The 11165-nt window shown below is 31.9% G+C and overlaps 1 protein-coding gene across 1 annotated transcript; it reads right to left on the reverse strand.

Annotated features, from left to right (window-relative positions):
• Nucleotides 1-5906: 5906 nt before the first annotated feature.
• On the reverse strand, nt 5907-8816 carry LOC114182993 (laccase-7-like). Its single transcript, XM_028069807.1, has 6 exons — nt 8721-8816; nt 8219-8370; nt 7813-8054; nt 7548-7676; nt 6463-7434; nt 5907-6120 (listed from the first exon to the last, which is right to left on the reverse strand). The coding sequence occupies exons 1-6, from the start codon at nt 8814-8816 to the stop codon at nt 5990-5992; spliced, it is 1722 nt and encodes a 573-aa protein (XP_027925608.1). The 3' UTR covers nt 5907-5989.
• Nucleotides 8817-11165: the final 2349 nt, after the last annotated feature.

Here is an 11165-nt window from a genome sequence, read left to right on the forward strand (position 1 = left end):
AATCACCCTACATACTCGGAGAATCAGACCACGATCTCCGAATTTATGACGACGACTAAAGGCGGTTGAGGCAGAAAAAGAGGTTAAATAGGCAGGGAGGCTCATGGAATAGGATCATCAATTAAGTACTACACAAATATCCCTAAAGGTTTTCTTCCATAGAGACCAAAAATCGAATTTCAGCTAAGTCGGAAAAGGCAAAGGTTTTTGTGGACGAAACATTTGGCGCCCACCGTAGGGCCCTAGTAAAACTGATTCCTAGGCCCTACTTCCATAACTCATGGCTATAAGTCCGAACTCTACCGTCGTAGGTCCTTCGAAGCATTCTCATTTAGAAGACACCACCGACCCTACAACCGCAGAATTGTTGCAGTAGATAAATGAATTACGACAAGAAAATGAAAGGATACGTCTACGAGCTGAGGAAGCTCATGCTAGAGCTAACGAAGTACGAGAAGAACATACCACAGCTCGCCAAGCAGTCGAGGATGTCAGGCGAAGGATAAAAGACACACTGCGAGAACAAGACACCTTATAGTGTTCCAATGGCGATCTACTGCGTCGCCTCCAAGTCTGAGACGACCGCGTGAGAGGTCGACGCATCACCGAAATAGTTAATGAGGAAGGTCATCTTTTCTCCACAACCATTATGACTGAACAAGTACCCTACCAATTCATCATCCTTTCTGAATTTTTTTATTTTTTACACGTGTCACTTCACAGTTGTGCCACGTGTCACACTTTGACACATGGCACAACTATGAAGTGACACTTGTAAAAAATTACAAAAATTCAAAAAAATTAAAAAAATTCAAAAAAACTAGAAATTGACACGTGGCGTTGACTTTAACATCGTCTGGTCAAACTAATGGTGAAGACCAAATTGAGTCATTTTTAAGAAAATGAGGACCAAATTGAGACAACGAAAGACTTGAGGATCAAACTGAAATTTTATGACAAATAGAGGGACCAAAAGAATAATTTAACCTAAATAATTTATCTCTAACTATATTGTTCTAAAAACCTATTTTATCTTTAACCGTTATCTTAAAAACTTTTGTTATATATTTTTTTTAATTTTATATTTAACAACTATTTTAAAAATTATATATTCTTTATTGATCTTATAACTCAAATTTCTATGAAGATTAAAAAATGCAAACATGCGTACACATGACAACATTCGTATTTTCGATAGTATATAAAAATAATTTTTCTTTTCTCTTTCTCTTTTGTGTCTATATTTCATAATTTTAATTTTATCTTTTATAATATAATCATTTGTTAAATTTTTAAAATTTAACAGTCGTTTTTATATATAATTATTTTAATAACATTATAATATCATTTTTTATTAATATAATATCATGTTTATTTTAAAAAATTAATAACATCCACAATAGCATTTTGTTTAAGTTAAATATTATAAAGAACGTTGCATGACATAATGCTAATTATTGAATTATGAAGAAGAAAAGATAAGGTGTCTTGGAGTTTTATATAGGCCCTCGCTGTCCTCGAGTTGCATATTGATGTGTTGCATTCTAATAATCAGACGCATGTGATTCATCAATGTCACGTGTTTTCTTTATATTTTTTATTTAGTTTTTGAATGGTTGACATTTGTTCTACGTCGCCTTGACATTTTTATGACGTTCATTTAAAAAGAAATAATCTTTGGATAGAAGATAATATATTTATAACAATTTATAAAATAAATTTTTTATTTTATATCCACATTTTATTTTTTAAATTTTATCTTTAATTATTATTTTAAAATTTAATTATTTTATAAATAATTTATTTTTAACTGTTATTTTAAAATTTTGTCGGTTATTTTAAAAACTTCTTTTATAGATATATTTAATTTTTCTAATTTTACATATTATTTTAAAAATTAATTATTTTATAAATAGTTTATCTTTAATATTATTTTAATTTTTTTTTTGTTTTTAATAGTTATTTTATTTAAAAATTAAGTATATATTATGAAAGTAAATATTATTAATCTTAACTCAAATTTCAGTGAAAATTAAAAAATGCGATTTTGTAAGGGGACTAGAGCAGGGTATCATGAGACAAAAGATTTTATTTCTAAAGAAATTTGATTCGGAACTATGATATATTCAAGGTCTAACATGGAAAGAATTTTAAAGGTTTTCCTTGATTTTGTCCGTGTCAACAAATAATTTGAAATGCCTCGACTTTTTTAGAATAAGTCCGAGTCAAATAGCAATGATTTGAAGCACTTTACACTATTTTGGAAACCCAAAGACTCAATCGTATGAATATGTAAAATACAACATTTTCTATCTGAGGAACGAATACTCAATTTCAAGTGAGTAAACAAAATTCTATACTAAATGATGGACGTCCTTGGTGTAGGAGAGGAAGGAGATCCATGGAAGCCACCAAGAAGTAGATGAAATGTAGCAGAAATGAAGATAAGAGCAAGAAGAGCTCTTGGCAATGCAAGTTTTTGGTAAAGATGAAGAGTATAAGTGGAGCTATGGTATGGAAGGTGGCTAGAGGAGATGAAGGAGAAGGTTAGCCATGTATGCTCTCAAAATAATAGAAGAGTGGAGTGATCTCAACACAAACATTCTATTAGAAAGCAAATACACATAAGCACTCTTAGCCCTTGGATGAGAAAGGCATTCAATCTTGGCCGTGGAAGATGGCTGGAGAAGGAGCAAGGCTCATGGCCATTGGATGATGCCTTGGAAAAGAGGAAGCATTCCTAGCCTTTGGATGCATTGGATCCATGAGGTGTAGGAAGGAATGTTGACTTCCACTTAGTCCACCTTGGATCTTTGGTAGCTCATGGCCAAGTCTCCTATTGGGCTTAGTCAAGCCCAATTTTATCAATTCAACTACACATTGTTTGACTTATTATTCTAGAAAAATAAGGCCTAAATAATGGCCCAATTTAAATATATACTACTTCCTTCATACACCATCTTATAGTTTAGAGATTTCTTTAGCCCATGTGAATAATGTAAAAAGTCCATGATTGACTTGATCATCTTGTGAGAGGTCCATGTGAATCTTTCTCATCATGCTTTTAGTGATTGGACCTTGTTGTGGGCTTGGGCTTGTTGATGCACTTGAGTTTGGGCTTGTTGGGGTCACATCACTGAATATCACAGATACATATAGAATTTTGTGAAAAGCCATATTCGATGAAACGTATGTATCTTCACTTGTGTTTTCGCTAATAACTACTAGTAATAAATTCTTCTTTCTTTTTCACTATAATTTTATGTATATAATCTTTTATTAATTTTATTTTTAATGATATAATCAATTTTATTAATTGAATTATTTACTTACAAAATAATACTTAAAAAACTAAATAATAATTATCTTGAAGTATAATGAAATTATAATATTATAAAATTTAATAAAAACAATTTTATTTATATTTTATAATTATTTATATTTTAATACTTCTTATATAATATCTATTTTTATTATATCCTTTATTTGTTATTATCTTTATCATTATATAGAGAAAATATATTATTTTGTAACTATTTTTTACTTATACAATTTAAATAAAATTAAATAATTTTATTATTTAATAAAAATGTAGAGACTCTATTAAAATCAAGTTTTTCCAATCCACACATTCCATACCAAAAGAGAGAAAAGGTTTTGCAATTTTATTAGAGGGTGCATCGACCGATAATCCAATTAGACACATTGCATTTTATTCGTGTGTGTGTGTGTGTGTGTGTGTGTGTGTGAATGACGACTTCAGTTGTGTGTGTGTGTGTGTGTGTGTGTGAATGACGACTTTAGTTGTGTGTGTGTGTGTGTGAATGACAACTTCAGTTGTGTGTGTGTGTGAATGACGACTTCAGTTGTGTGTGTGTGTGTGTGTGTGAATGACGATTTCAGTTATGTGTGTGTGTGTGTGTGTGAATGACGACTTCAGTTGTGTGTGCTTGTGTGTGTGAATGACGACTTCAGTTGTGTGTGTGTGTGTGTGTGAATGACGACTTCAGTTGTGTGTGTGTGTGTGTGTGTGTGTGTGTGTGTGCGTGTGTGAATGACGATTTCAGTTGTGTGTGTGTGTGTGTGTGTGTGAATGACGACTTCAGTTGTGTGTGTGTGTGTGTGTGTGTGTGTGTGAATGATGACTTCAGTTGTGTGTGTGTGTGAATGACGACTTCAATTGTGTGTGTGTGTGATGACGACTTCAATTGTGTGTGTGTGTGTGAATGACGACTTCAGTTGTGTGTGTGTGTGTGTGACGACTTCAGTTCAAAAATAAATAAAACTGAAATTGTCACAAGAAATGGCGACTACTTCATTATGAAGTCGTGATGTGTAAACACAACTTGATCCTACATTTAATTTTTTTAAAAGGAATTCAGATAGATAATTTTAAAATTTAATTAACCCTGTTTAATAAAAAGGTATTCTTTGTGGTTGAAATTATGCATTTTATTTTAATATAATATAAAATTATAAATTTAGTTATAAATTTTAATCATATAACAACATTGTTTCTTACACATCATTAAGGATGGCAACGGGTCGGGTCGGGTCGGGCATGGATAGTGCTTACCCGCAACCCGACCCGCAAAAACAAAATTCGTCCGTTTACCCGTCGGGTATCCGCTTAAAAAATTCCTGCGGATATTTTTAAAACTCGCGGGTACCCGTGGATACCCGATACTCACAAATATTTAAAAAATATATATATTTTATAAAATTTTTGATTTAAAATTATAAAAATAAAATATAAATTAAATTAAATTTTAATTATAATTATAATTAAATTTGACATGATAAAATATACTGTTAATTTTAATTTTAATTAAATTTAACTTAATAAAATATAAACTAAATTTTAATTTCAATTTTTTGTGGGTAACGGGTACTCGCGGATACGGATAGTATAATACCCGTACCCGACCCATTTATGAGCGAATATTAACATGTCCGCTACCCGCTACCTGCGGGTAATAAATACCCGCGGATAGTAACTATCCGTCGCGAATTTTATCCATGGATATCCGCAGGTGCGGGTATTTTTGCCATCCCTACATATCATTGACTAATTATCGTGTGAAGTTTATAATTTAAAACCAAAAAATCCGTACCCAAATATTAATTTTTTATATTTTGTATTATTGTTATTGGTATTATTTGTTATACTTTTAATAATATATTATTTTAAAATAATGAAATCAATATTGAAATAATTTTATTTTATTTAATTCATTATATAAAAAATACTCATAATTAATTATTTATATGTTTCTCATATAATTAAACTTTTTATTAAAATTTTATATTCATAGCTATATATAATTATAGCAATTAATTATATCATATAAATAAATTATTATATAAATATAAAAATAATTACATTAATTTTTAATACAAGTTAAAATAAAAAATTAAAAAATACAACTTTTTTTTCAAATATAATAAAAAATTATTTTTATTAACACAAAATAAAAAAAAAAAACAACTGTTATTATTGCGAAGCCAAATAGACCGGGGATCCAACAAAATGTTTTTCAATGAACTATCCATAAAACCAAACTTGTTCTTTCGAATAAGCATAAAAGGATGAGAATCAAAGACCAATCTGGGATTGTGAGAATAATGAATACACAAGGGGTTGAATTTTGTCTTGCGATAAAACTAAAGAAAACTTCAACAAAAAGAAAAGAAGTTCGAAGAAGATATTAAAGATGCTTCATGAGAATCGAAAAAATAAAACTGACCGCAGAAGAACTATATCATACTAAATGAGAAAATTAGAGAAAAAAAAGTACTCTCATAAAAATAATACACACAATATACACCATGAATTTACACACTCGGTTACATTATCTCACTTTGACTTTCCCAAATGATAATTAATTTATTTTTCCAGACTCAGCATAACCACTTTGGCTTTCTGCAAAACATTAACTCTAAGTAGATAATCATGAAGAATTGATGGCGATGCACTCTCAAAACGTCCTTAACATTTAGGAAGATCAGTAGGAGGTTGAGGGAGTGAAGTTGAAGAAGTTGGTCCATTTTCAACCTCAAAAGCCATGTCTAGTCCCCATGGCACATGATCTTCCACATGGCAATGCACAAACCATACCCCTACACAAAAAGATAATTCATATATTATAGGTAATGCATATCCCCCATTTTGGGGTTCATGAAAGAAAGAGATAAAACTAAAGAGACAGAAAGCAGCATATGTGATCAATCATGCAAGGAAAGGAAAAAAGATAAGGTGTAAACAAGATAAAATAGAAAATATATGCTGGTGTCATGTCAAGTGTTCTGTGGGGATATAGAATTGGACAATGATACGTTGACACTGTTTAACATTTTTGTCATGAAGATGATAAATTATGTAAAGTTTGTGGAATGAAAGTGTCGAGCAGATTGTTCTTTAGTTGATGATGCAGCAATGTTATCAAGAGAATCATTAATTACCTGGATTGTTTGCTTGAAATCGAATCACAGCCCATCCTCCCACAGGCACAGCAATTGTGTTGCGCAGTTGAGGATTCACCAAATTAAACTTGGGTGAATCAGTGGTGGAATTGAAATTCCCAAACCCTTGAGCCAAAACATGGAAACTAAAACCATGAATGTGAATTGGATGGCTCTGCACATCGATAAATGCTGTGTTCTGAAACACAACCTCCACGGTTGAATTGAACTTGAGTTTCTTCGCCTTGGTTGATTTTGGCGCAAACAAAAGCTTCGTATTAAAACTGATATTAGGATTGGTGAAGTCAAACATAACCGGAGGGTTGTCAGGGAAATCAGCAGTGTAAACTCCACTCACATTCTTAAAGAATGCTTCCAACATAGAGAATCCTCTCCCCTTTGGGATCACAAAGGACTCATTGTTCATACTAGAGGAAAACCTCTGACCAAGTGGACTCTCACACGTGGCATTAGTGGCATTCTTAGGATCACACGGTTCTAGATTCATTCCAACAGTAATAAACATGTGTTCATCAACCTTAGACGGCACAGGAACCCAGTGTGGAGCCCCCACCTTACCAGTAATGTTGCTGAAGAATTTGTAAGCCGTTGCTGTATCATTGAAAGGTGGTAGGATTGGCATCAGGGGGTGTGATGATGGTGTTGCATGGTCGTAAACGACAATACCACGTGTTGTAGTGTTGTCAAAGATTGGCACACCAAGAGAGTAAGGAGATGCAGCCATGTAGTATGAACCTAAAGGTTGTTGGTTTGTCGTGAATAGTGCATCAACGGTTTGGCCAGGAGCGATGACGATGATGTCGGTGATATAGTGGTCAGTGTATGCAGCATCCACAGCAACAACTGTGAAAGTGTGATTTGCTATCTTGAAGAAAAGGTGGTTATTGAGTGCAGCATTGATAATTCGTAGCATGTAGGTCTTTCCCTGCTTCACCTTCACCTTGAATGTCTCTAAATTGTCCAAAGAGTCAGATAAATATGTCATGAGTTGAATATCTCAAAACCTAAACTCATGAATGGTTATAGTTTACATGAACAATTTAATGAACAAGGAGGAAACATACGAGAACGAGAACAATTGAAGAGATCACCAGGTAAGCCGTTGATTGTGAATGCATTAGATACATTTGGAGCACCACCACTGGCCAGTGCTTGGGTTTCAACATCCACAACATTAGCATCATACCAGTCACCTACATTTAAGTAATAATATCTTGTTTCAGAAGACAAATTTCCAGTAACAGATGATTTAAGAATGGTTGCTTCATAGATATAGATGACTTATTATATGTCACAAGAAAGGTTCACAAACTTAACAGAAGACAGTACCTAATATAATAGGAACTTGTTTGTAAGGTTTAGAAAACGGAAATAGGCCTGAACGAGGTTGAATGATGAAAGCACCATGAACTGTGGCACGTAAAACAGATGCATGAGCATGCCACCATAGGGTTCCTTCTTGTTGCGTTACATTGAATTTGTAAGTATACTTATTTCCTGGACTGATTGTGCATTGAGTAACATATTCAGGACCATCTGCCCAAGCACTAAAGAGCTGAAACACTCCATGCCTACACGTGTAGTTTATACATTACAAAAGAACAACACTCCAAATGAGTTTTTTATATCTAATCCCTTAAAATTTCTATAATGACGTGAAGCTCATTTGTAGTAATGATCAGTAGGAAAACGATTTCATGGCATTTTCAAAGATATGCATATATGGAAGTTTTACCAATGAATAGTGATATTATAAGGTCCCTCGTTCAATAGATGAACAATCACAGTGTCACCTTCGCGGACATTAATATTTGGCCCAGGGAATTGTCCATTAACTGCGACAATTACTCGCTCATTGCACAAGCGTTTGATTCTCAGGTTTTGAACCTGCAATACATGAAATTCAATAATATGAATCTATGCAGAAACTAAAGGCGTACGTAGTTTCGTAAAAGTAGTGTATATCAGATTGAAAATTTTCATGTCTCAATACATAGTTGTTATGTGCATTGGCTGGTTTAAAACACCAAAAGACGACGGAAAATTAGGAACTAGCTTAGTTGCTTAATTATGAAAGTGTACAACTAGGAAAAAAGATAGAAAGAGAACAAAAGAAAAAAAAAATGCTGCAAAAGTTATAATTATGAAAGTGTACCTAAGAATAATATTGTAAGTTATATAATTGGTGCACTACTTTACGGTGGAAGAAAAGCGTATAAAGGGAGGTAGCCAATTACTCTGAAAATGCGTTCCACTACAGAAGGAGAAGTAGAAGCGAAGGAAGAGGATAAAAGAGCAAAAGTCCATGGAAGAAAAAGCATGAAAAGTTTCATGTTTTAACTGCAAACAACAGAGAGAAGAGTACCAAGAGAAACTGAGTAAAAGTGTATTAGGGAAGCTTGTGTGGACCACAACTTAGTTATCATGGAACGACACCATGAACTTTATATATATAGATATAGTGTGTGAAATTTGACATTTTCTGTTTGCTTGTTCATTTAGAAATTATTAATTACACAAGCAAATGAGATTTGAGTTGGCGATGAAACAAGGTTGGTATTTTGAGACTTTAAGTCACCTTAATGGGGAGTGATATGAAGTTTTGGTATGATATGAAATGATACTGCTCCCCGGCATAAAATTTGGTATGGATTTTTGAGGATGCAAAGGAATGGGACAGGAATAAGTAGGACCATTCCTATGCCTATCTTTAGCAAAATGCAGGAATAATAAGGTTCATTTAATGTCCACTATTTCTTCTATGGTTTTTCTTATACCTATATTTCATCTTTTAGTCAACACATCTTTCATAATTTTTTTTTTTCATTTTTCTTTTCCTATCTCATTCTTCTTGTTGAGAATAAGTCATGTTCTAAACATAAACATTTTTATTAAATTATATATATAAAATTCTATTATGTAATATATTATAATTTTGGGTGTTCCTTCGTTACCTTTTTAAAATATAAGGTTTTGTTGTCCGTGAATCAATTAAATCATGTCATGTATACTAATTTTACCTATATTTCATAGATCGAAGAGATTTTATATATTGTTGGTGGACCAAAGAAATCATACAGTCACATGCTTAAGGATGGCAGAAATCTGCTTATCGAACTCGATTTTGATGTCAATGGAGGCACAGAGGTAGAACCTCTATCAAAGGATGCATAAGAGGAAGTGAATCTAATACGTTGCTATATCGTCATGAATGAAACTCATGGAAGTAAATCCGTCGATAATTAAAATTTTAAAATTTTTTGATTAAATTTGTCAATAATTCAAATTTATCGATGAATTTATTTCTGTCACTAATATTTTTTCGATAATTCCAAATTCTTTTGTAATGAAATATCAAATTGATAATATTTCATATGTATAATTGATATAAAAAGTTTTTTCTAATTTGAGAATGGAGACTAAATTATATATATATATATATATATATATATATATATATATATATTTAAAAACTTGTATTATGTCATATCATCTGATATAATTATTACAATCTTGATTGTTCCTTCGATACCTTCTTAAAATAAGTGGTTTTGTTGTCCTTTACATAAATTAATTAAATCATGTTATGTATAATAATTTCATCCATCTTTTCAAATATCGAAGAGTCTCTCTCTGTTGTTGGTGGGCCATAGAAGTCATACAGTCACATGTTCAAGGATGGCAGAAATTCGCTTATCGAACTCGATTTTGCTTGCAATGAACACAAAGGTAGATATTATAGCGAAGGATGCAATAGATGAAGTAAATCAGATACACTACTTTCTTGATAGGGGAGACACTATTGGAAATTTTCATATTACATGAAAATTTTCTTGCAAATTTGTTAAGAAAATTTGCAAAAAAATACTTTTTTCTGCCATTTTTTCTAAGAATTTTAATTGGCAGGTAATCTTTCGTGGGTAATCATTTCCTACGAAATTATAAAATTTGCAAGTATTTTCTACAAAATTTGTTGCAAAAAGTATTTTATACAAAATATTTTGCAAGAAAATTTGTAGTAATTTGTTGCAAAAAACATTCACAACAAAATTTGTAAGTATTTCCTACGAAAACATTTTTAAAACAAAATTTGCATGAAATATTAGTTTTTTTAGTAGTGAGAAACCCCCAAATGATTCTAGAAGCTTGCGTTGTTTGGATCTAGAGTCAGAATTAATCTCCAGATCTGGCGAATGGATTTTGTTATCGGTGTGGTCACAAACGAGATCTCGTAACGCTTGCTCGACATAGGTGATGAGCGCAACAACGACAGTTAAAGTCTTTGTGTCACTAGAGTCGAAATCTTCAGATCTAGCGAACGAGTTTCGTTGTCGGTGTTAGAGACAAAATCTCATAGCCAGGGACGAACCTTTGTTGTTCATGAGGGGCGCCATGGCCCCCCTAAATTTTTAATTTTTTTTAAGTATATGTAATATATTACACTAATGAAATTAAACTAAATAAATTTTTATTTTTTACAAAATATAATATTTAATGTTTATAAATAATAAAATATAAAATTAAATATAATAATGATTAACAAAATTGATTGAGATTTTCTTTTATGTTATCTAACCTCGTCTTTTAAGTTTATCACATATTATATTCATCTTTCACTCTTGATGTGTTTTTTTTGTTGTTTCAGAAAAAAAAATTAGATACAAAATTATTCTTTTTGCTCT

Source organism: Vigna unguiculata, chromosome 5 (assembly GCF_004118075.2).
Source record: "Vigna unguiculata cultivar IT97K-499-35 chromosome 5, ASM411807v1, whole genome shotgun sequence".
Lineage (NCBI taxonomy): Eukaryota > Viridiplantae > Streptophyta > Magnoliopsida > Fabales > Fabaceae > Vigna > Vigna unguiculata.

Coding starts and splice junctions, on each gene's coding strand:
- LOC114182993 (XM_028069807.1), bottom strand. CDS start 8,816: ATGAAACTTTTCATGCTTTTTCTTCCATGGACTTTTGCTCTTTTATCC. Junction 8,371..8,720: donor TAGTGGAACGCATTTTCAGA/GTAATTGGCTAC, acceptor CATGTATTGCAG/GTTCAAAACCTGAGAATCAA. Junction 6,121..6,462: donor ATTTCAAGCAAACAATCCAG/GTAATTAATGAT, acceptor CTTTTTGTGTAG/GGGTATGGTTTGTGCATTGC.